Genomic DNA, 26,512 nt, shown 5'->3' with positions numbered 1-26,512 from the left:
TAGAGGAATGAACACCAGGTTGGGAGTTGAGTCCTCTTGAGCATTGATCGACTGTTACCACTGACTTGCTGTATGGCCTCAGTTTCCCCTGTAAAATGGAAATAAAAATATTCCCCCACGTATTACACAGGGATGTTATGAGAACTAGTTAATGTCATCTGTATCTTATTGTTTATTAATCTATAGTCCCTAATCATGGATCAGAACTCCATTGTACAAGCATAGAATAAAAAGACAATCTATGCCCTATGGAGTTTAAAGTCTAAGAACAAGAGACAACAGATGGCTATAGACAGAGAGGGGAATACAAGTAAACAATGAGACAATATTGTTCGTGATAACAAGTGAGTTCCAAATCTAGTACACTATTTCAATTCTGTCTTTGCTAAGAGAGGGTGATTTCAGTAAAAGGAAGTTAGATAAATTCTAATTCAGGCAGTTATGAGATACTCATGTTGTCTGGCTCATCCACCAGCAAATTCGATGTGTCCTTTCATGTCATCCACTTATGAAAGAGTAAGTGCTTAGGTCACTTCATATAATTCCATCTCCTCTCCTAAAGACTGCAATATTAGAGAGTTACTCCATCCACAGATTCCTAATGCACCTATACTAATGGCATATAGGCCACAAAGGGTAAAGGAGAACAATGAATGGCATGGTACCTCGGTGATGGGTACACTACAAAATTCCTTAAGACAGATCGTTTTGGGTATAGCTGTCTGATTGGATACTTTTAAAATAGTGTAAGGCTCAAAAGAATTGATACTGGTTTTAGGAGAATAAATACTAAATGTGTCAACTTTTAATGCCATCTCTCAGTGACTTGTAATGAATGCTTGAAGGTGCATTGAGTTAGAAAGGCTTAAAACAAGTGATTAGGGGCAGTTTCACTATAGGAAGCAATAGCTAAAAGATGGCTTCTCCCATTATTTTGGTGTTAAATTTCCCTAAACATCTTTATAAATGAATGAAATATCTTTTGGTGGAGGATGAGTGTTGATAAACTTTGGAAGTAGTGAGTTTTAAGGAAAGGTCTGGTTTGTGGCACAGTAACAGGGTGGCTGGTCTATGCACAAGGCGCAGCATGGAAGAAGACACAAAGAGAGAACTAGAGATACAGAAGAGGGAGCTAGAGGAAAGGCTAACCAGTGGGCAGGTATGACTTACTCATCAACAGCTAATCTATTGAAAAAGTGTAAACATCAACGACGAAAAACAATGTTTAGGAGAAGGGGGATGAAATTAAAGAAAGGAAAATTTAGGTAGGACAACAGAGAACATTCATTAATGGTGAAATTGATTGATCATGGAAATGCTGGAAATACCTTCTCGTGGGACATTGAGAACTGAACTAGACATTAGAAAACATTGTTACTTGTAGTATATTCTACAGTCTTTTAGTAGCTGTGACTAGATGTGTATAATTCTATTTTTTTATTCAGGAAGATACTTCATTAGCTTTTCTTCTTAAAAACATTCAGTAAAGGCAACAATTGAGTTGTGTTTGAGCGTGGGAAGTACTAGCTTTGACATTGGGTAAAAATTTCAAAAGCACCTAAGTTATTTAGAAGCCTAAATCCCAATGAAAGTCAATAGGACTTAGAAACCTAGGTGATGTAGGTGCTTTTGAATATTTAACTCTTGTGACTCTCACCCTTCTCAAGATAGTTTGTCATTAATTTTACACACACTCTGCCATATTATTACATACTTTCTGAATCACCTTCCATTGGTACATGATAAACATATCCCACTTGACACCCATGTACCCCTATTGACCTGAGTAGTTAGCCAGTATTTGGGGTCTTGTGGGTTGTTTCTGTTGGGAGGAGAAATTGACAGTGGGGCCAGCTCTTTGATGCAATCCCATTTATTTACAAATATACATGAAATCCTGTTTCCCTGAACACAGTAGGAATCAAAGAGCCGGAGACATTTTCTTTGCTCACATTTTCTTTGCCAAGCCACTTTTCAGCTGGCACTCTACTCAGAAGCTCTCAGCTTTTTCTCAGGGTCATGCTACAAGTGCTTTTCTGGGGTTCTCTCGCTGCCTTCTCTCTCTCACACACAGTTGCAGCAAATAATATCCGGCTCCCTGCATTTACATTCAGACCCCAAAGGACAACCCCCTCAGACCACATGACTCAATTCCTGCTACAACCTTGCAGGTGGCCTGTGTTTTGGGTAGTGGGTCCTAGTGTTTCAGCTGTCTGTTCCATACAGGAACTTAATTGCTTTTTACGTTTATCCTGAATGAAGAGCGGCTGTTACACCTAACAGCCTAACCCTCAGCATAACAATACAGATGTTTAGTACAGTTAAGTCTCAGCGTGAGGTTCACTACTAGTTCATTCCTCCTTTTATTGGTAAGAAGTAAAAGAAAGTGAACAAGCATATTAAAAGAACCATTCTGGATCCTTCAATAGTGGTTAGCAAGTACAGTAGGCAATGTTGATTCTTACTGGCATGTGCTGACTAAAAAACCTGTATCCTAAATCCTTTTCTCCCCACAATAAAAGCATGGTGTCAGTATTTAAGTATGAATTCCATATAATTACAAAGTGGCCTAGCACTGATCCTGTTTAATATCTATACCAGTGACTTCCTTTGACCATCTTAATGGAAATTTGCCTAGCACAGGATTTACTTACCATAGAACAAATCCTAACCATGGACTTTAAAACCATATTTCTTACACTAGCAGCTAAAACCAAACCCCACCAAGACTGTTGTCAGCATTTAATTTAATCAAAAAGCTAGGGTGGAACTGTACATGGACTTCTGGAGCCAGCAGGTAAGACACAATCCCACCCTGAAATATTTTGGGGTGACATTAGACTGAAGCCTCACACGTGGAAAAATATCCACAACAAAATAAAGATGTGTGTAAACCTCATCCAGAAGCTGGCAGGAATGACCTGGACAGCAGGTGCAAAAACTTTATGGTCCTCTTCACTGGCCCTTGTTTACTCTACCACAAAATACTGCTCACCTGTCCGGACACACCTCTCCCACACATCACTCACCGATTCTCAACTTGACATTGCTATGTGGCTAGTTATGGACACAGTAAAATCAATACATGACTGTGGCTTCCCATACTCGCACACATCCATCCACCCTAAATTTGTGGTTGCAGCATGAGAATTCTTCGAGATTCCCATCATATTCAAAGGAACAAGGATCTCCCAAGACATGAAGATCTAAATTGCCAGTCAACCCTATTAAACCTTTTGGGCTTGCAGTGCAAGAGCTTGAAGACTTGGGGTTTTCAGTGGTGAGCAAGGTGGAGGGAAGGCAACATCCTGAACAAACAACTCCTCAAGGACCAAAGAACCTAGTGGCTTTTCCCTCCCATGGAAACTATGGTCCATTTTGAACCATATCTGCACATCAGAGGGCAGATGCACATACCTCCTCCATAAAGGGTACTGAGATACAATCCAATTTGTGACTGCAGAAAGAGATTTGAAACTATGGAACATCTTGTAAATCAGTGTTCCAAGTAATCATGTCCTGGCCATATCTCTGCCATCCATTCTGTAAGTCCTGAAGCAGTCAATTGGATTGCCATCATAGACTTGAACATATAACATTGCTGGTGTTAAGTGTTACAAAAGAAGTGGCTTTTTCCCCAGTAAAAGTATATGGCCAATTCTAACAAAAGAGTGTATAAATTGAATATTAAGAGCTTAAAAGCTTTGGAAGGATTCATTTCTGGGCAACCATTTTCCTATATAAAAATCACTCAAACAGAACTAGGGCAGAGTAGCTTAGTTCTAGGCAGTTATTAAGATAGGCACCATTGTAAATGCCATAGTTAAGGCTGTATACTGACTTCCATTATAATGCCCTGTTTTCATCTGCCTGCAATGTTCTCATTTAGTTTACTTTGGAGTTGAAACATTCCACGCTTTGGTTGAGTGCAAAAGCTCCTCAGAAAGGATGAAGTAAAGTCATTCAGCAGCTTTTTAGTTACCTAAGTAATTTATATACTAATGCTTTTATAAAAAATTGAGGGTTTTGCACATGCATTAGTCCAAATGCTAAATCATTAAATATGGCTAGGTTTTAGGAATAATCTAGATAATAGGAATAATCAAGTAAATCTCTTAAATATGAAGATCTGAGTAAGGCTACAATTTTGTCACAGACATCAAGGTGGTCACAAAAACTGTGAATTTTAATAAAGTCAGTAAAATACTCCCAAACCCAGTAGCGTTGTGACCTAACGCCACACCACCATTCAGGTTTGCTATGTCCACCCCTCCGTAGATGGAGATGGAGGAGCGGGAGACAAATTTGTGCAGTGTTGCAACCCCATGTGCTATGTTGCAATGCAAATCCAATTTGGTCCTCAGCCCCCTCCATTTCCATCACAGGAGGAGCATACAGGCCAACCTGAGTGGTGCTGTGATCCCATGTGCTGGGTCATAATGCCCAGAGCAGGGAGCCAGGTCCAACCCCAGGGGACAAGAGCCAGTACTGCAGGGTGAGCTCGTTCTCAAACACTGTATGCCCCTATGATTATCAATGGTTCACAGTCATGCTGAAAGGGCATAATGAGTGGGGTCCCGCAGGGATCAGTTCTGGGTTTGGTTCTGTTCAATATCTTCATCAATGATGTAGATAATGGCATACAGTACACTTATAAAGTTTGCAGACAATACCAAGCTGGAAGGGGTTGCAAGTATTTTGGAGATAGGATTATAATTCAAAATGATCTGGACAAACTGGAGAAATGGTATGAAGTAAATAGAATGAAATTCAATAAGGACAAATGCAAAGTACTCCACTTAGGAAGGAACACTTAGTTGCACACACACAAAATGGGAAATCTCTGCCTAGGAAGGAGTACGACAGAAAAGGATCTGAGGGTCATAGTGGACCACAAGCTAAATGAGAGGCAACAGTGTAACAATGTTGCAAAAAAAGCTGCCATCATTCTGGGATGTATTAGCAGGAGTGTTGTAAGCAAGACATGAGAAGTAATTCTTCTGCTCTACTCCGTGCTGATTAGGCCTCAACTGGAGTATTGTGTCCAGTTCTGGGCACCACATTTCAAGAAAGATGTGGACAAATTGGAGAAAGTCCAGAGAACAGCAACTTAAATGATTAAAGGTGTAGAAAACCTAGAGGGAAGATTGAAAAAAATTGGGTTTGTTTAGTCTGGAGAAGAGAAGACAAAGGGCACATGATAAGTTTTCAAGTACATAAAAGGTTGTTACAAGGAGGAGGGAGGAGAATTGTTCTTAACCTCTGAGGATAGGACAAAAAGCAATGGGCTTAAATTGCAGCAAGGGAGCTTTAGGTTGGACATTAGGAAAAACTTCCTAACTGTCAGGGTGGTTAAGCACTGGAATAAGTTGCCGACGGAGGTTGTGGAATCTCCATCATTGAAGATTTTTAAGAGCAGGCTGGACAAACACCTGTCAAGGATGGTCTAGATAATACTTAGTCCTGTGATGAGTGCAGGGGAATGGACTAGATGACCTCTCAAGGTCCATTCCAGACCTATGATTCTATACCGCCTCCCCCCCCCCCCCCCCGCTTTCCCTGACAAAGATTTCATAGCAGGGAAAATGGCTATTAAAAATGTCCATGACAAAATTATAGCTCTACTTATGAGCCATTAAAAAAGGGATTTGGGTAGATAATATGCACAGAGAGTTACTAAGCGCTGGTCTACACTGGGAACTTACATTGGCATAGCTACGTCTCCCAGGTAAGTGAAAAATTCACACACACCCCCGCAAGACGTAGCTATGCCAACCTAACCCCCGGTGAAGACAGTGGTAGGTCAATGGAAGAATTCTTCCGCCAAACTAGCTACCATCTCTCGGGGAGGTGGATGACCTATGCAAAAATCCTTCCAGGCAGCATAGGTAATGTTTACACTGAAGCACTACAGCCATATAGCTGCAGCAACAGTTTAAGTGAAGACACTGTAAATTTCCTATTAAAGTTATGCAACTCTATAGAGCCCCAGTTACTGCCAAATAAATGTGTAACTAGCGAGTGATTGCATTTAAAATAGATTTTGGCAAACAATTTCCCAAATCTATCAAAAACTAAGTTCTATAAAAAAAAGAAAAGCAAAATGCAAAACAAATTAAACTACAACATACAATTTTAAGGAAGTCACGTAATACAAATGTTAAGGCAATGTTTAGTAACATTTTTGCTTACTAGTCAGACTGTTAAACATTAACCTGAATATGCTGTGTTGTGAGAGTTGATTGTTTGCAGTGTTGTATTGGGCCCAGGTTATGATAGAGAGAAGGTGGGTGAGGTAATATCTTTTATTGGACCAACTTCTGTTGGTAGACGAGACAAGCTTTGGAGCTTTTCAGAGCTCTTCTTCAGATTTGGAAAAGGTAACCAGATTGTCACAATTAAATACAAGGTGGGACAGATTAAGAATAAGGGGTTAACACATGTTGCAAGAAACCACTTAACATGAAGGGGTAATTTACACTTCTGCATCATAGGACAAAGAGAGGTTAGTAGGTTACAAATTGTTGGAATGAGGCATAAAACTAGCAAGTCTGTCAAGACCTTCTCTCTCAGAGGGCAGGTCTACACTTAAAAACCTGCACCACTGAAGCACTTTAGTAAAGCTTCTCCTTGGCCAGTGGGAGCCCACATAGTGCTGTCTACACTGGGGGTTAGATCAGTGTAACTGCATCTCTCAGGGGTATGGATTTTTCACGCCCCTGATTGATGTAGTTATACCAATGTAAATTTATAGTGTAGACCTGGCCTGAGTTAAGATTCTCAGTGGCATTAACATTTTTGCATTTCCTGACTTGTTTATATTTATATTAACATTGCATTTATTATGCTTTAATAAGACTTTATAATTAAAAATGTAAGTGAATTGATCAGGACTCTAATATTTGGACCCTTAAATTGAATAGCATCATCTTACTGTAAGCAAGTCAACCAAACATTGGTCTATCCTATCAACTCATTTTTCCCCACCCAGTTGCCACATACTGAAGCAGGTGATCTTTTGAGTTAAAGAATAATCGAAACAAGTTCAGAGTGTGTTAACTGCTTGAAAAGTCATTTACCATGCAGGTCAGAAGAGCAATGCACTTTTACAGTGGGTTCGTGATTAGAAATAGAATTGTGCCCCACCTTGAAGCTTCCTCTTTTCGGTCTTTACGCCCAGACCACCTCAGGAATTCTGACTTGGATTGAACACTGCTCCCTCTGGAACTTTGTATTATAGGAGTCAGCAAGAACCATTCATTCTTAGCAATGAAAGGGGATTCTTCCCTCCTTTCCTGTTGCCAATCCTGGTCTAATTCACTTTTGTCATGCTAGAATAGTCTTTGTTCAAGAAATGAGTAACTCATTAACATTAGCGATGGATGTGAATGGAAAGAATTACCTTAACCCTGACGATCCTGGACTACATTTTTCTCTGTTTTATGCAGTTTTTTTTTTTAAAATGGTCTAAGCAACAAGTACTCCTCCACTTCCTTTGCTGGGGCTGCACCATGTGTGTTCACCCAGTACTGTTCCTTATTACGCGAAAGTATGTCTTTGCCCTCTTCAGATACTTGTATATAGCAAGGTTTCTCCCCTCATTCCATTTGGTAATATAGCTAAGCTAGACTGTGTTCTTTTACATTTTTTATGTCAGTCTGTCACTTCTTCCATCCCTTTAATCATTTGTGTTTTACTTCAATTTTCACTAGTTTGCCAACATTTTTCTGGTATTGAGGTGCCTTGAATTAGTTCTGCTGAATACTGCAGCTGGAGATTGGCTAGGATAGTCCTGCTCTGCCTTACACGCTCTTGCAACTTCAATTAGAAGAATCACTTAGCTTCATTAAATCTCCTCTTTCCAATCCTAAGACAATGTTTAGCTGGGTGTATTAATGTATGTTCTTAGGGTAGACTTTGGTATTACATTAATTAATTCAGTAGTTATTTGATAGTAGCTATAGTGCACACAAAGCTTCCAGTTTGGATGGGATCCAAAGCCCACTGGAGTCTTTCTATTAAGTTCAATGAGCTTTGTAGGACCTAATCCTGCACACTCTGGCAACTAGTCCTCACTGAAGTTGATGGAGTTGCTTGCATGAGTAAAGACTACTCATATGAGTAGCAGTTAAGACCTACATCGTTTTCAAAAAGAATTAATAAATTAAACATCATTAGAAAGTGTTTTATTCATATCTTACAAAACAAGCTCCACAACATGAACTACACTAGATATAGTCAAGTTATTTCAGAATTAAACTTTGTTTTCTAAAAACAGCATCACTACACGATAAAACTTGTTTTACAACTAACTCAAGTCTCATCTTTTGCATACAAAATATGCTCTTTACATTGAAATACACATTATTAACAAAGCAGGAACTAGAAGCACATACGCTAAGATTGCTCAGTGAAAAATGCCTCAGCAGGGAATTGTTTTTTCTGCAACAGAACATCTGTTGGCTATGTATTTTCACTGAAACTTAAACTGATGGGAAACTTGCCAGTGACATTCCCTTTGTCAAGGAAAAAAATCCATAACAAAAGCATGTCCAACGTAGTTCAGATTCTGCTATGAAACAATGTCAGAACATGTCTTTTCCAGAACGGAGAACTGTATGTTAAAATACAATTTTATGCAAAAGTCATCTGAAGCAAAACATTGCATTTGCAAAAATCAAATTATTCCATTAGTTGCTTCACAGTTTATTTTAAATATTAACTGAGATCATTAATCTCCTGCCAACATCTTCAATCCAATATTTGACTGATCGCTGAACAGAAAATCCTCAGAATCAGACATCTGTATTAAGAGTACGATAAATAGTGCATGTTAAAAATTGTCCAACAGATCTATAAAATATTCTATACCAATAAAAACAAAGTAACACAAAGCTAACATTTTCCAAATATAGAACTTAAGCTGTGGAAAAGTTTCAACTCATATCCTGAACTGTCCTTGTTAATACAAGTTAAAAGCTAAACAGCTCCTTATAAAATATTATAAGGGTTTGTTTTTAAAGTTAGTGCAGATTAGCACATTTAAAACTCACTATGAAACAATTTTACTAATCTAGGGCCTGATCCTACAAATCCTTACTGACAAGTATTTCCTATTGACTTTGTAAGAACAAGGCCTACTTGTGAGAATAAAAGTTTGCAGGATCACAACCATAAACAGCTTTGCAATACTAATTGTGCTCTTTATTTTAAATTCTAGTAAATATTACAATATATACAATTTTAGTACAAAATTATGAAAAACTACAATTTTAATAATAAAACTGAAAATGCACCTTCCAAACATACTTAGTAGTCAGAAGGAAATAAGTGTAATCAAATAACTGTTTGGCACAACAGAAAACACAGTAATATGCTCTTTATTGTTAAGCAACCTAAGGTCCCAATCCTGAAATTGTGTCTGCCTGGAGCACCAGTGAAGTTAATGGGGTCCACCCCACAGATCCTGTTGTAGGAGCAGGGCTTGAATGCCAAATCCTGCTGAGTATTTCCATTGCTGTCAATGGGGCTACTTGCATGAGACAAGCAGTATCTGGCTATAACTGTTATACATTTTTAAGAGTTAAAGCTTGAATTCTCTTTTTAATTTCCTTGGGTACTTTGCTGAAGAGTAAACAATTTACCATTATCCAATAGTACCAAATATGCTATGCAGGGTCCACAAGTTTTCAAAATTTCATACTACCTTTTATTAATCCCCCACTATTTATTGTCATGTGGGCCATCTCCCATCTTCCAATGAAGGCCCCCTTTGCGATTGGGCTAGGCAGGCTTCCTCTTATTTCTAGCTACTTCTGTGGGTGTCCTGGCTCTTCATTGTGGCCCATGGACCGGGTTGGTAACCATTTTGCTAGAATTCCAAGGCATATTTTGTATATACGTGTTGATTCAAGTACTGAATGGTTACAGGGACTACCAATGCAAACTCTAGGCCTAAGCATCAGAAGAAGAAGAATGAAAGGAAGGATAAAAACCTCAAAATTCTGTAGGATTTGGAGTGATCGTTTTGCCACTGACTTCAAAGGGAGTGGGCTATCACACCCATTGTTTGTATATTTTCGATCAGCAGGCGGTTGTGATGTGCAACTTCTACTACCCGATATTCAGCCTAATGTATGACAAGTGCTACTACAATTCCAACTGAGAATATCTGGTTAAAAACTAAACAGATTTAATGGCTTCCCCAAAGTTCCGAAAGCCTCAAGAAAAACAACTAGTTTAGGTTATTTGGTATAGCATAGTATCAAATGTTTTCCTTTGTGGAAACAACTACTAGCTTTTCTAAAAGTCTAACAGTAACAATTCCATTTTGGTTGAAATACAATACTCATGCTTCAGTTGATGTTAGATTAAACCATAAAGTATGCAGATATCTGACCAATAAAATGACCTATTCAGAATGTATTTTTTCCACACACTATTGTTTGTACAAAAAACTCAGTTTACACAACCTGTACAAGAGCAACAATCAACCAGATTAACTGCTGAATGAAGTGTAGTGCAATCCTCAAAATGAAAATAGATATTCAAGTGTATGATTTCAGACGTCTAGGTCTCAGTTTATGCACAAGTATAGTGTAAGTGTAGAACTGTTCTGTTGTGAAGTGCAAGTTTAAAAAAAGCAATTCTAATAAAAGACTAGTTAATTTTTATTACATTAAAATGTATAGTAGCTAAACAAATACATTCTCCAAATATTCTTGAGTTTATTTATGCAGAAAGTTATCAAGGGCCTTATATAAAAGCCCACTGAAGTCAATGGATTTGGATCAAGCCTATAGCCATGAAGTTTCATCTCTGATATTAACTAGTGGCAGGGGGTGAATTATATGGCCTAATAGACTTTTTCTATCTCTAACTTCTGCAATCATAAATACTATACTCAATCAGCCACCGCAAGTTACATACAATAGCCAAGGAGTTGTGTAGGTAAGGATGAAAAATAGTCTCATGCTAGACAAATTTGTAGAGCCGTGCACTCAAGTGCCAAATTTCTGATTAAATAATGGAGTGAAAGAAAAATTCTCAATACCACAACTCTTCTTTCTCCAAGGGCCTGATCCAAAGCCCACTGAAGTAAACAAAAGTCTTTCAGTTGACTTCAATAGATTTTTGGATCTTGCTCCAGGACAACTGAAGTTTTTGGATAGACCCCTACATCTGACATTCAGACGAATCCCCCAAAATGTTAAGGAAGTAAATTTTGTACCTATTTCCCACAAAACATTCACTCTTATCTTGTATGTCCATGTTCGCTTGTGTAGTAAAAAAACAAAACAAAACTCATCTTGCAACAAGTAGTACAAAATGAAATAAAGTCAAAGTGAATTGCAAAATACAGAGAAAGTTAAGTTATTCACTGTTCTGAAACATGACAAATTCAGGTGTTGTAATACCTAGCGCTTTCATGGAACTTTGCTAGGATGTTTTATTCAGGTTTTTATTAAAGTGCCCATCCATTAGCCTAGGTGCTTTTACAATGATCAAGATTTAAAATATAAAAAATAGTTAACTCATACAGTGGACGGCATGCACATCTTCAGACAGTATTTGCCAGTCACAGTATTAATCACAGCTCCACATTGTAGCCACCAATATTCCTCTGCCTATCTTCCCCCACAAACAGTGGAGGAAAAAAAAAAGATGGCCTTTCAAACAGGTCCAGAAGGTTAAAAAACCCAGGCTCTAGTAGACCAGGAACAAAGACAATTCCACGTTAGCTGCAGTTTATATAGACTAGAATGTGTAACTTTCAAACATATAGGCAACCTAGCAAGACAGTTAAAATACATTGTTTTTCTTTTTAAAAAAGTAATTAAAATATGGCCTCTAGTTTTCAATTTATGTATTTAATAACCTTTAAGTGGGAATGTCTTGACAGTTTTTAAAATGAACTGTCCTCATGCAAAGTTGTTTATTTTCTATTTCTCATTTAACATCTTTTACCAAAGTCTCATTCATAATGTGTGTGTGTGTGTGTATATATATATATATTTTTTTTTAAAGGTACCTTCTAGTTTTTTTTCATATCTATAAAACTGCTCTAGTTTTTCTTTTTAAAGAAAAAGATTAAAGGCCTAGCATAAAAAGACTTTAGAATTCACTAAAAATTTGATATCTTGATCAGATGAAACTGACAAATTTTAAATTCAAATTGTTTGTATGCATGAAAGTTTATTCTTTAACTCACAGCAAAGATTTTATTCAGTTTGGTAAGCAGTTAGTTTATAAGCAGAAATATGGTTTCATATGAACCATACATTTCACTGTATTAACAACTTTTACTATATTTTAGGTACCAAGACCTCTTATCTTGTTTAATATCTCAGCTCTCTGTGAGCTGAGGGGTGAAAACATTATCTAGTCTGATGAACTGCAACCTATGTTTAAGGACACAATCTGGATTGGCATTTGTAGAATGTTTTTCTGGATCCTAAGTGCAAATAACTTAAATGTAACAAACATAAAACATGTTACTGCACGCCAATCCTCATAACTTTTTATTTTAAACAGTGACAAAAAACTACCACCTCCATGACTCAAACATCCCTGGCATATTATATGACAACATGGAAAGAATTTTGCCTCCATTGTCAAGTTGTTTATTGGACTTCTTGTTGGGGATGAGCAAGGTCTCCTTCAGCAAGTATAAAACATATGTTAAAAAAACTAAATGAAAGCACGTTGTCAGTCAATGTTGGTTATGTTGACCTCTTGCAAAATGGCAAGCAAAGTCATACTTATTTTTACATTTGCACCCACATATGTTGCACTGAAACGGATTTTCAAACCCATGACATCCCATGTGAATAGTATAAAGGATATTGTCTGCAAAATACATGTCACAGTGCTGGCAGTGATGCAGAAGCTGAGGATCCTGAACTGGAAGGGTTGGAGCTGGAGTACTTGGCTGACTGTTACTTATGCTAGGAGTACTAGTATGGACGCTGCGATCACTGCTTGGACCTGCCACTGGACTGTAGTTCCTTTGACTGTGTGGGGGCCGAGGATCTGGGCTAGTAGGAGATGAACTTTGAGGAATATTTGTTGACACAGATGAAACTACTGCTGGTGCAGCAGGCTGCTGTATTATAAAAGGCTTTTCATCTTGGCATGGTACAACATCAGGAGATGCTGGGTTTTGGGTTTCAGGTGGCAAGCTAGACAACTGTCCTGCTAATGTTGATAGCTGATTTAATGGATTGTCTATCTTAAGGTCTTGTGGATCTCTCGGCAGGCCACCAGTCTGTGTTGTTTTTGTCATGCTTTCATATGCTTCAGTCTGAATATTTGGGATTTCATGGGTGAAATCATTAAGGTAGTCTGGTTTCTGAACCACCATGGAAGGCGGGCTCAAATTAATTAATGATCTTCTGCTGTATCCCAGATTGCTGGTCTTCTTCTGCAAAACCCCCCACATTTTCTTGCTGCTTAGGGAAGACCTAGTACCTTTTATAGGTACCATTTTATGCTTGCGTCTACGATGATGAGACAGGTTACTTCTGTCACTGCAGCGGAAGGAACACAATTCGCATTTATATGGTTTTTCACCAGTATGTGATCGCATGTGCGCTTCCAGATGACGTTCATAGGCTGATGCAAATGGACATAGATGGCATCTGTGTGGCTTTTCACCTGAAAGAGAGAAAATTATAGTGTAACAATTTATGTATATATGCGCAAAGCGGCCTAACATGAAAGAGAGTGAATGATTGTGGGGGCTACTAATTGAATAGAGCATTTCACTTTTTAATCAACAGTTCAAATCCTGTCCAACTCACGGCTAATGGAAGGTTGCAAGGTGTCATAGGTGTTTTCAATAGGCAAGTGTAAACATTAGAAAAGCCACCACTATTACTACAATTGGCACTAACTGAGACCCTTGTTGGAATGGAGCCAAGATATGAATGGTATGTAAGTCTGAATACTCCTCTCACACCTCTAGAGGTGCTTTGTCCAAAATGCGTTTGAGGTATATAGGCAAGACAGCATGGCAAAGCTTGTTCAGTTACCTGCCATAGCTTTATTTGTTTTATGAATAACTATGCTTCAGACTGAAGTTTGCAGTGTTATGAGTCTGCCTTTTTGCAACACCCAGATGGCTTTCAAATTTAAAAAAAATATAAGGTTTTTAGGATCCTCTGGTTAACTTAAAAAATAAAATAAAAAAAGGTAAACTATGCCCCCAGAGAACTAAGTGCTGTGTCATGGAGATGTAATTCTCGAGACACCCCTAACATCCAGCTCCCGCCATCATGGAGTGGAACTGCACTGGTTACACTGTCTGGGGAGGTTCTGTATTCAGGAGGCTGGAGATAGATTTTGTTTTTTTTAATGATGCCACCTGAGCTGTGGTAGAATACCAGATATCGTTTAGGCTCTATCCTCACTAATGCATTTAAAGTGTTTGAACAACACTTTTCAAACACGATTACAGGAAACAAATTCATAACAGTACAGTCGGCGCCTATGATCTTCCTTTAAGATAGAGAGATCCTTCAGAGTTGTTTAGAGGAAAACTATTCATTTGATCCAGAATGTTTTAAAAGCCCAAAGCTTTTAGTGCTTTGTGTTCTGGGAATTGAAACTCCAGATTTATGCTGGTAAAGAGGCTTAATGGCCTGCTGATGCTACTGATATCGCTAACTTCATAACTAGAATTATAGACCAGCTTCCATGCAGATGCTGCTCCATTAATTCTTCTACAAAAAGAAGATAACAGACTCCAGGGTAAAACAGGTCTGACCTCTCTCCTTGGCACTGGGCAGAACAGCCTTAACCTTCTCTCTAAAGAAGTTTCCATCACATAGCAGGTTCCCAAACTGACTTCCAAAAGGAGTTACGCATCTGCAAGCATCTACCGTTGATCTCACATTGATACAAGATTGCAGGACGCATGCATCTGCTGTTGAGCTGTCAAATCCTCCCAGATGAGAATTTTTATGTTCATGTTTCTCCCAGAGGATATTTAGTTGGTTTTCTGCCAGAGTTCAAACCAGTATTTGCTCAAGCAGGACTGGTAGATCCTGATATAGAAAAACTGGGAAACAGGCATCTTATTGCTTAGTATCACAGCTTGAGATAGTCAATTGTGAGTTTTTCTTCTAGCCAGACCTGCCTATACCACCAGCTTCAGAAGAGAAGCAAAAGAAAAAGCAGCAGCAGCCCTTGATGCAAGGTACTTTTGTACTATCTTTTCAGAGGTTGGCATGTGTCCCCCAACTGGGACTTGATATCTCTGTAATAAGCATACAATTTATACCAAGATTAAGCAAACAATCATATAAAGACAGGAGGGGACACTGAGTACTGGAATGCCATCCCTGAAAGGTCATTTAACAGCTTTAAAGTAAGAGTTAGGGGAGGTTCCACTGTGAAATGGAAGCATGGTGGAAAGGAGTGGGGCTCTATTATAACTTGTACTTTTTGGAGAATGGATTTTTCAGTTCACTAACTGATCTTTAGTGTTCAAAAAATGCCTTCATTATAATTTTAGCCACCATGCTTTTCTTGTGTAATTGGCCTACAGGCAGATATTTCAACATTATCTCCTAGTAATAAAATATAATTTCATTTACTAGTGTAAGCATAATATTTACTCAGTTTCTTGGTTTATAATTAGTTTTTGATTGAGACCCTCACAATAAAAAGAGCTATTCTCTAAGATTCAAAATCCTGCCAACATTTACGCATATGCTAAAACTTTACCACCAGGCCTAGTCCCATTGAAATCAATGCAACAACTCATGATAGTAAAGCTAAGCATACACATAAGTGCTTATAAGATTGGGGCCTAAACAAGTATTATGAAAATACAGTATCTCACCTTTTAAAAGGTTAAAGAAAAATCTTTAAAACCCCCCACAGACTTAACTTTCCTCAGTTATAAGCAGTCATCACTACGACACTGCTTGAAGATACATGCACACATCTGCAAAGCCTATGAGTGAGTTAGTTCCACATACACTGAACATAGAATACAAAGGTACTGAAACGCTGCCCCACAGCAAAGTACTTGTAGAATCCTTCATACCTGTGTGAATTCTGATATGCTCTATAAGCCGTGCTGTTCCTTTGCTGGCATAGTTGCAATATCGACACTTCAGCTTTCCATCAAATGTCCTTTCAAACCCATCCACTAACATTCCTGAGTTTTCATCCAGTGAAACTTCAACAGAAGGATGATCTAGTCCATTCTGATCACCATCTGCCCCAGCTATAAACAGTAAATGCAGTAGAGATTCTGACTGAGAATCACTGGGTTGTTGCTTTGTTACAGTGACACTAGTCCAAACTTGTTAGCTCCTTATTCCCTTAGCCCCCACACAAAAATAAACTAATGAGAAATAAGTTTCGATGAAAAAGATGTTTTTTAGAAGACTTCCCCCCCCAAAAGGTTCTACAGCTTTACAGACTAGTATAGTAGCCTTCATAATAAGCATGTTAAAATGCAAACATCAGCACAGTCATCCCCCCAAAAAACTAGAATACTTGACAGCACTGAAGAGAGCCTACCTCCCTGAAGGGCATCTGCATCATTGTCTCCACTGACAGATCCAGAAATCATATTTACATGGTGTGTCTGTTGAGTAAGATATTCCTGAAAATCTTTTACGAAATCCAGAGGCTCCGGTTTCTTTTCACCCATATTCACACTTTGAGTTTACAATAACTTGTGCCTAGAAAAATCAATCAGAATCAGAGCCCATTTCACTGAATTTGAAACAAAAGAATTCACATTTACAGAAACCACTGTAAATCAAAGATTACATCCCTATAGTCTTGTTAAATAAAATGCATATGGTCAAAAGTAAAATACACATGAACAGACAATCATAAGAATATTGTTGAAATCTTTACAGCAGCTCAATACTGTTTAAAGTTTTCAGATAGTCACAGTTGGGAAGATGATTCTCAGCAACAGTATTATAAATACTTTTTAAAATTTAATAAAAGGATTAATAAAAGTCAAAGTTTAGTTGACTATGCGGACATGAGAATAAAATTCAATCTAACCTTACCATTCAGTTCAGAAATATTTGTTAAATAATCTTTACAAAAGGTTTAGATTCAAAGAGAACATTTTTTGAAATTCCAGATTTCTTAAATGCTGAGATTTGAAATCTTAGCATGGAAGAAAATTTATTGTAAAGAAGAGACAATTTTATACTGTAATTGTTCTGTAACTTAGAATTTTATGTTCAGAAATAATATTGCTCATGGACTTAATGTTAGGCACATGCACAGTTATGATTCATGAAATAATGAACCATAACTATGCATCACAGTACATTCAACATTGTCAAGAATGTTAATTACTATCTGGTAAGAAAAGTTATATTTTTATTTATTCAAGTGTCAAATCAGCAACTGAGGGGAACAGATTTCAGAGGATGAGAAATTCCAAGTTTTCAAGTGTCAAATTCGGTGTTCAATGCAATGCATTTTTGATGCATATTTTCTGTTAGTGTTATAAAATCATAAATTATAGCAGGAACTCATTCATTAAAAAGAGTTCATTACAAAACAACATTTAATCTTAAAATCACTGAGATTTCAAAGTGGTACTGATACTATTACAATACCATCACTTTCTCAAAGTTTCAAATAACTTGGATACATTTTACTTTTTTTTGGTAAAGAAACCCATTTTACTTTTTTGTAAAGAAACCCATTTCACATCCAATTGTAAAGCTCATGACTCTTACCAACAATATGAATTGAAGTAAGTGACTCTACCAATCTACTCATCTGTAAATTGGACATAAAAACCCTACCTACATTAGTGGTTTTGTGAGACTAAAGAACTGATTATTTTACTGCATTAGATAACTAAAAAAATTCATTTAATGTACATTAAAGAAATTAAGTCTATATGTAAAAATACTTGAAAAGACTTGAAAAATCTTCACTGTCATGAACTGAACAGCTTGGCGATGCCTGAGGCTACCATTTCATTGATTATTCCAGTAGGAAACACAGCTGAATGACACATATCACGACAGGAAAATCAGAGCTGCAGCCAGACAAGAATACAGCAGGAGATTTCTCCAGTTATTTTTAGCTAAATTCTTTAGTTTTTCCCTGGGTTTGTTTTTTTAAAGGTCTACATGAATTGTACCTGAATTTCAGTTTCCTGCTAAGTAGCAAAACATACTCCAACCTGTACTCCCAGTAGGTCAGACAGAAAGCAAGGGAGCACAGCTGCCCCACTTTCCCTGGAACAAAAGATAAATAAAAAAATTAGTCTGTCAAACTTATGTTTTCTGATTTCTTAATCAAATCTTTTTTGGCTTCTTGCTTAACCTTCAGAAGAGAGGCTCCCCTGCAACAAAATTCATAGCAGTAGTTCAATTATTTCATTACATGAACTACATTTCCAGGAGGACATCCTTTCATGGACCCCAGCTACTCCTCATCCATCAAGCTGTATGAAGCTCTCAAATATTTCATTCTGCAGACAACTAGTAGTGATCCACAAAACTAGGGAACCACTTTTCTGTAGGACAGGCAACTGGAAAACACACTCTGTAATAGTGTTGATTAGTAGTTATGGGAAGAAGGCTTGCAGGGGCAGTGCTGCATAATTCTGTGCTCCCAGCCACAGAATTTGAGTTTAATATTTTGTATAAGACATGGGGTTTTGTTAGACTGCATTATCTTTCAATAATAAAAAAAAAAAAATCACCATTTGTCACCTCTTTTCCAATATCGCCATTGTAAATGACCAGACTTTCCTAGAACTTTGACTTGCAATGAGTTTAAGATGGAAGATAAGATTTAGTCTGAAAAGGGGACAGTTTCAATCAGACATTTCAATTGCTGTAAATTATCACAGAAATCATTAACATCTACATTTTCAATTGGCAAATCCTTTCATTTTATGGAGTGACCAGAGTTTCATTAGATGATCTGCAGGTGTCCAGTACCAAACTCCAGATCACTACTAGGCACTTACATAGTGGTTTGCATTTTCAATGTACTTCACTAACACCAGGTTAAATAACTTGTTAAAGTCACCTAAGAGGCCTAATTCAGCACATACCACTAATTACTGGAATACTGGTTTTCTGCAGACTATCTTTAGAAAGATGTCTATATGAACCTTTCTTTCACAATGATGCTTTGTATTAAACAATATAGTATTAGTGCAACATGGTACTGTACTGCTGATCCCAGTTTTATACACCAGTTAAGGCCCTTGCTACTCATCTAGTAGCAGCTGGAAACTTTTCAGTGTCAACATGCTAAGCTCCTAGAATAGGGGGTGTCTCCTATACCAATTTACTACAGTGGTATGCAACCTGTTGTCCTTGAGGGCAACTGTACTAAGAAAATTTTTGTTAAAATACAAATTGAAAATCTGTTCTCTAGGAAGCCCTTCCAGAACAGAAGTGTTTGAACAAAACCCACCACTTCAGGAATCAGTAGTAGGCTCCACCCCCAACTGCTGAAATACAAAGGCAGAAAACCACTCTGGTAGTATATCCCCCAGACATACAGAGAGAATTTTAATAAAATATGTAAAGTCCCACAAGTCTACAGTGAGAAACAAAATCAAGACATTCCTAGTACTCCAAACTGTATAACAATTATACTTTCTAACAACTGTCACACTAAAACCACCTGAAGGTAAAACCACAACAAAATCAAATCGATAGGCAAGGAAGATCCCCAGGTACCCTTGGTTTGCAAATAAGTCAAAGGGGTTTCCCTACTTGACATCTTTTTTCATTCGTTAAACATGATTTCTCCATTTTCTTTTCTCCCTTGCTCCACACAAGCCAACATTCCAATGGGTTATTTATTTCCTTGTTTATCAACATTGATTATTGGTATCAATTGTGTCTAAATAATTCTTGGGATGGGGTTAACCAGTGGAGGTTTCTTAAATAGGCTTTATTTGCTATTTTTGGAATCTGATACAGCAGCTTAAATTCAGCCCTGGAGTAAGTAGGTGCTGTTGTGACAATTAGGCCTACAAATTTACCCATAATGTGAGCTCAATGGTAAAAAGTATGTATACATTAATAAAATGTTACAGTAATCTGTAACAACAAAGGTTGATGGATAAAAGTCCAAATGGAAGACAGAATAACTGAATTAGTCTAAATAAAAAGACCAAGTTGATATGACTCAAGGACTGTTAAAATTAAACTTGTTAAAAACAGGAGATGTGGAGCCAGAAGTTAATAAACCAAGATTGGAATGTCGAATATTAGGCCCAATTGGTGGACAAAATAACGAGGGGATGGGCTATTCCCTTTTTGGGTCCTTAAAAGAAAGATTTTGTGGAGAAAGTATGAAAACAAAAAGGACATATGGAGAGAACAGATAGAGGCTACTGGGGCAAGTGTCAATATCATGGTTGCCAAACCCCAGTTTCCTGGGACCCTCAGCCTTCATCATCCTGATCCTGAGAGGTGTCCTGACAAGAACAGGCTAGAGAGAGAAGCCCAGATGACATCGTCACCCCTACCATCTCCAGCTGAATCCCAAACATCACCTGGGATGATAGTTATTACCATCTTTGATACCATGTAAGAGACTGTCAAACAAGGGGGCTTTTCCTTCTAAGACTGGACTTTAAAAAACAACAGCTGCAACACCATCTCCAGCCCATCTCAACTAACTACTTCTCTTTTCCCCAAAACGACAGTTATTACCATCTTTTGATACCATCTAAGACATGGGTTTCTCCTTTTAAAAACACTCTCCTAAAGGGAAAGGGAACAAAATATACTGTTACAATGAAAGCCTTATTTAATACTTTGCATTTCAAAGGTTTTAATTATTTTTCATTCTTTTCTGTATCTTTAATAAAAGGTTAAAAAGATTTTTAATTATGTGCTTGCCATGGTGCTAAGCAGGCTGAGATCTCTGTATATCAAGCTCCAGGCCTTGCATAACTCTGTTTAATATTAGACCATGACCGGGTTATGTCACCACCTTTAGATCATTTATTCCATCTAAATTAATACAACAGTGCCACTCTATTGGCTTCCAAGGAGTGGTGCCCTTTTATGGCAGGGCTGAATATGGTCCACTATCCTCTCTTCTAATCACTGTAAGTTAACTCTGAGCAATCCTTTTGCCTACCCTCTTTCAGATGTCATCAGCTTCCTCTAGGTTTAATTTAACTTGTGTTCCATTTGGTGGTGGCTCCTGCAGTAAGACAAAGATACCAGCTCATACATTAAAAGGGGGGAGGGGGAAGAAAGTAGTTTAGATTCCAGAGGCCGTCTCACCAAGTTATAACTTTAAAGCATGTCAAATATAGGGATTAAACCAGTGGTGCACAAACTGGGGGGTGCCAGAGGTTTGGAAGGGGGAGGGGAAGAGATGGGGGGGGTAAAGAAACTTCAGCCTTTCACCCTTTTTTAAAAACCATACAAATAAAAGCACAGGCTGGCTTATTTTCAACAATTTAAGTTTCATTAACTACAGTAGGCCTACGATGCCTTTAAAATTAATTTTGATTCTCTAATTTTAAAACTCATTTCATGATTAATAATTGATATTAAAAGACATAAACCAGCAACATATAAAATAATAGTTGAGCACCTGGGACCTCTCAAGTGAGTCAGACGCTGTAACACTAAACTAAATGAATGAACAGTGATCTCTATTTTTCCCCTCCACCTTCTGGCATGAAAAATAGTTTCAGATCACAAGTATTGGAGGAAGGGTGACAAATTCTGTGAATGATAAGGGGGGGGCTGTGACTGGAAAAGTTTGCGCACCACTAGACTAAGCCGTTCAACAATGAATATTAGAAAATTGAGTTTTGGGATGGCTTAACAGGAATCAACATTAAAAAGAACTATATTTTCACCAAAGAGTCTGTAGTGATACTCTTTACTTCAAGGGGATACTCTTTACTTCAAGGGGGAAATTTATTCATGTGGTAATTTATACAGTAACATTTCAGTCTGAAAAATTCTCACAGACGAATGAATACTGAAAAGTGGAACTGGGGAAAGACAGAAGACATGATTTAGTGGTCTGCCCATCATGTTTAAATTAACTCCAGTCTCTGGTACTATAGTTTTGAATTTCAGAAGCCCTTCATCCTTCTGATTAACGTAAATTCCCAACAGGATCTAAGAACTAACTCAAACCTCACCATTTTCTGTTTCACGTGCAAGGAACATTTCTGTGACCTTGCTTAAATTAACAAATACCATATCATGCATTTTAAAAAAAATTCACAAAATCCTAGAGAGAGGAGAGAGAGAAAAAAAATCCCACAAGTGACAGTCATATCACATACTAAAGTTACTCATGACATGGCTATGGGTACCTGAACAGAATAAATTAAACTATATATTTTAGTGTATAATTTTTGGATGACACCTCATACTACTCATATGAAATTCTACTCATGTGGGGAATATATTTTTTTAAATGCACCACCAAGCATCATGGAAAATGGAGGGGTAATAGATTTTGTACCTTAACTGGTAAGTTCTCATGATAATTTTGACAGGCTGTATATAATAATCTAAGATTCTGCCTACTACAAGTGTCACAGATAATTCTATAACACATTCTTTAAGAATAGGGGGTTTGTTTAATTCATTGCTCTTGGGCAAAATTTTTCATCATACAGTTGTGTAGAGTGCTGGGCACTGGTTGTCTGCCTGGGTACTCCCATTCACCCCAAAGCTAGCTGCAATTCAGCAGTGCTGTATGCATATATTCTATAAAATGCTATAGAATACTTTAATATGAAAGCCTTACGTAAAATATTACTGAAATCTTCTACAGTTCTCTTGAAGAAAAAATTCACACACAAGCACTCCTGAGCCTTCTGGTTTGCTCCTAAACTTCAGATATCATGGCTCTGAAATAGCTGTGACACAGACAAGCAGTTTGAAACCTTTGACAGCAAGCAAACATACATATGAAGTGTCACATTTTTCCTCAAAGAAGTCTCAAAAGTCTCTCTGAAACCACTGACTTGGTATCTCAGAATGAAGGGATTATTTCATAAAGGGAAGAACCAAACACCTCTGAACCTCCGTAACTGTCATTTGACTTGTTCTATTACTTTCTTCCGGAGGAGTACGTGTGTGGGGAGAGGGTGGGAGAAGAATCAGGATCTAAAGCAGTCCCGCATAATGCTCAACGTTTTAACCAGTTGATTCCTCACAAAAAGTTACTAAGAGCTTTTCAAAGAGCTCCCACTTGGCACTCTTCAAAGTCTATGACACAAATGAGTCTTCATACAAAGGCCAAGAACCAGACTCTCCACACCCCATTCAGAGCACTGCTTCCCACACCAATTACCTGGTAGGAGCCAAACATAGGAGGAAAACAACACGACCACTGTAGAATTCTGTTAAGCAAATTGCTCCTGAATTAAAGAAAACTTATAGCAGATACATATCCATTCCCAAGGGTGTGCTATGTGCTCCAGGCCAGAGAAAGCACTTCCTTGAGACTGTTCTCTCACACCCCTCTCACATTCAATACCCCTGCTTTGTGTCTGTTTAAGTTTTGTTAAAAATTAGAACCCCACGTTTGGAACCGCACCAGGTGCATCTGTCTCCCATCCACCCTTGCCATCTGTCTCCCGTGTGGAGCGGTGCAAGAGAAAGAAACGGCCACCCCATTTCTAGAGAAGGGAGAAACCCTCGTGGGCATCCCTCCTGAAGTCTGGGAGCGAGTGGCACCCTCATCCGCCTGGGGCCAGGCAGACATCCCACCCACTCACCTGGGAGCCAGACAGAGGGCAAGGAAAGTCCCCCACTCACCTGGAGGGAGAAGAGAAGACCCACTGCCCCCCAGGGTCCACCTCTGCAGGGCGGGGAGGTGTCACTGCTTCCGCCCTCGGCCCCAGCCCCACTGCAGCCTCCTGCTCCCCGATGAGAGGGCCTCGGCCCTGGCTGGAGAAGACAAGGGGGCTAGTCACAGGCGACGGCGGCCCCTGGGGGATGAGGGCACTGTGCGGCTCTCACCCACCCCCATAGCCCGGCGCCTGAGCTACGGGGCGGGAGCATCACTCACCTCCCCTGCACCCCACCGCTCCCAACACCCACCGCAGCCGCCATGTTTGTTGTGAGTGTCTCCCGTAGTAGTAGCCCCGCCCGCCCCGTTCCTCCCACCTCGCGAGACTAGCGCGCGCCCGGCGCAGGCGCAGTCCGCGCACTTTGGTCGTGGCGCTGGACAGTAGCTGCTGCGAGCCCGAGCCGCGGAGGGGCTCGCTGGGTTCGCCGCGGGCGGAGGGGGGTCGGCAGCCGCAGCAGCGAATATGATGGCAGCGGCGCTGTGGCGGAGCTGCGCGAAGGTGAATCGTGAACCTGAAGGGGTCGGGCCGGGAGCCCCCTTCACCAAGGAGGCGGTGCGGGGGTCGCGCCCCTCTGCCCCGAGCCTGTCCGCGCCCGGAGTAGGATTGTCAACTTCTGTGGGCACAAACCCCCAACTCTAGCCTAGCCCCGCCCCTTCCCTGCGGCCCCGCCCCCTGCTCATTGCATTCCCCCTCCCTCACTTTCACTGGGTTGGGGGTTGGGGTGTGGGAGCGGTTGAGGGCTCTAAATGGGGGTGTGCCAGACATGAGGGGTTCAGGCTGGGGCAGGCTCGGGCTAAGGGTGCAGGCTCTGGGCTGGGGATGAGGGGCTTGGGGTACAGGAAGGGGCTCCAGGCTGGGGGATGGGGTTGAAGGATTCTAGATGTGGGAGGGGGCTGCAGATTAAGTCAGGGGGTTGGGCTGTGGGAGGGGTGATGGCTCTGGGCTGGGGCTAGGGATGAAGGGTTTGGGGTGCAGGAGGGGGGTGAGGGCTCTGTGATGGGATCCGGGGATGAGGGGTTCAAGGTGTGGGAGCGGGCTCTGGGCTGGGGTAGGGGGGTGCAGGCTCTGGGATTCAGAAGGGGTTGGGGTGCAGGAGGTGGTGTGGGCTCTGGGCTGGGGATGCAGGGTTTGGTGTGAAGGAGGGAGTTCAGGGCTGGGGCAGGGGGTTGGGCTTACTTAAGGCAGGTTGCTTGTCTATCCTAGCAGGGCTTTGGAGCTGTGCTCCCACTCAGCTCCAGCTCCAGGCAAAAACCTGCTGCTCCGCGCTTCAGCTCCGGGCTCCGCTCCAAAGCCCTGTATAATCCTGGGGCACTGTGCTGTGCCCTGGAAGCGGCCAGCAGGTCCGGCTCCTAGGCGGGGGCAGCAGGCTCTGTGATGCGTGGCTGCTCTCGCTGGCAGGCACCGCCCCCTTCCGCTCCCGTTTGCTGGGAACCGGTTAATGGGAATGCAGAGTTGGTGCTTGGGGTGGGGGCAGTGCGCAGAGCTCTGTGACCCCCTCGCCTAAGACCCGGACCTGCTGGCCACTTCCGGGGCGCAGCGTGGTGCCCTAGGACTAGCCTGCCTAGGCTCCATAGCGCTGCTGACTGGACTTTTAATGGCCCGGTTGACGGTGCTGACTGGAGCCTCCAGGGTCCCTTTTCAACTGGGTGTTCCGGTCGAAAACTGGACACCTGGTCACCCTAGCTGCATTAATGGTTAAAGAGTTTAACTTTCAATCCTGCTAATAAAGCGAGCCTGGAACACACATAGCATGCTATCATTAATCTAGTGTTCCATAGGAACGTTAATAAGTAAAGAAATATTTATATGTTATGGGCGTTCTCGAACATTCTTCAGATTTTAATAATCTCATCAACATTTGAAACTAAAATCTGTTATTTTCCAAAAGATCACCACTGCCCCCTACTGATACTCACAGCTTCTTATCAACTGTTTGAAATGGGCCACCCTGATTACATTGGCCTCATTACCATTACAAAAGTGATTTTTCCTCCCTTGGTATTCTACTGTTGAGAATAGCCCACTTCCACCTTAATTGAATTGGCTCGTTAGCTCTGACCCCCCACTTGGTAAGGCAACTCCCATCTTTTCATGTACTGTGTATTTATACCTGCCTACTGTATTTTCCACTCCATACATCTGATGAAGTGTGTTTTATAAGCTTTTGTGGGCTGCCCAAATACATTTATTAGTCTCTAAGGTGCCACAAGTATTCCTTGTTGTTTTTGCTGATACAGATTAACATGGCTATCAGTCTGAAAGATAAGAATGTTTGCAGAACCTTTACGGTGAATTTCCTAATTTCAGCTCTTGGTGCTGTATCGCTTTTTGACATTTAAAAATAATCAGTCAGTTAAGGCTTATTGCCAGATGGCAGTCTGCTGCTTATCGTCATTTTCATTACACCAACTCTGGATTTAAAATCATTAAATAGAAACATGTTTTTATATCATTGCATCTTCTCTGAAGTGCGTACTCACTCTTAAAGTTATAAAATGTTAGATTACAGTTTATTTTGACAAGTTCCTCTATGATATCACAGTTGTGCCATAAGTTCTAAAATTATTTTAGTCACATTGTAGCTGAATGATTTGGACGTTGGGTCTGCAGAACACTTAGTAACAAGAACAAAAATAAAATAAAAATAGAGTATTAATTCAACAGTCCATGTAGTTGCTAGCATTACTAGTTGATTGG

The 26,512-nt window shown here is 39.7% G+C and overlaps 2 protein-coding genes across 9 annotated transcripts in view; one reads left to right on the top strand and one right to left on the bottom strand.

The window, feature by feature from the left end:
* Positions 1-12,508: 12,508 nt before the first annotated feature.
* On the bottom strand, positions 12,509-25,015 carry IKZF5 (IKAROS family zinc finger 5). 8 transcript variants are annotated; one of them, XM_054036284.1, is made up of 7 exons: positions 23,781-24,024; positions 21,121-21,186; positions 18,710-18,806; positions 18,143-18,239; positions 16,537-16,700; positions 16,055-16,237; positions 12,509-13,656 (listed from the first exon to the last, which is right to left on the bottom strand). In XM_054036284.1, the coding sequence occupies exons 5-7, from the start codon at positions 16,667-16,669 to the stop codon at positions 12,713-12,715; spliced, it is 1,260 nt and encodes a 419-aa protein (XP_053892259.1). In that variant the 5' UTR covers positions 16,670-16,700; positions 18,143-18,239; positions 18,710-18,806; positions 21,121-21,186; positions 23,781-24,024; the 3' UTR covers positions 12,509-12,712. The 8 variants fall into 8 exon arrangements, with proteins under 8 accessions (XP_053892259.1, XP_053892261.1, XP_053892262.1 ...); XM_054036286.1 differs by lacking the exons at positions 18,710-18,806; positions 21,121-21,186 and adding an exon at positions 24,992-25,010 and having other exon boundaries at positions 23,781-23,912; XM_054036287.1 differs by lacking the exon at positions 18,710-18,806.
* The window catches only part of ACADSB (acyl-CoA dehydrogenase short/branched chain), a 32,633-nt gene continuing 30,295 nt past the window's right edge, over positions 24,175-26,512 (top strand). The window contains exon 1 of the mRNA XM_054036281.1: positions 24,175-24,313. Coding sequence (XP_053892256.1) covers positions 24,278-24,313 — 36 coding nt within the window. The 5' untranslated portion in view covers positions 24,175-24,277. The remainder of the gene's footprint in view (positions 24,314-26,512) is intronic.

Source organism: Malaclemys terrapin, chromosome 7 (assembly GCF_027887155.1).
Source record: "Malaclemys terrapin pileata isolate rMalTer1 chromosome 7, rMalTer1.hap1, whole genome shotgun sequence".
NCBI classification, from domain to species: Eukaryota; Metazoa; Chordata; order Testudines; family Emydidae; genus Malaclemys; species Malaclemys terrapin.
This window is presented reverse-complemented; position numbering and strand designations above follow the sequence as displayed.

Excerpts from the sequence above, each read along its gene's own strand:
- IKZF5 (XM_054036289.1), bottom strand. The coding sequence starts at position 16,669 with ATGGGTGAAAAGAAACCGGAGCCTCTGGATTTCGTAAAAGATTTTCAG. Across the intron at positions 16,238-16,536 it reads TGCAGATGCCCTTCAGGGAG|CTGGGGCAGATGGTGATCAG; the intron begins GTAGGCTCTCTT and ends TACTGTTTATAG. Across the intron at positions 13,657-16,054 it reads GCATATCAGAATTCACACAG|GTGAAAAGCCACACAGATGC; the intron begins GTATGAAGGATT and ends TCTCTCTTTCAG.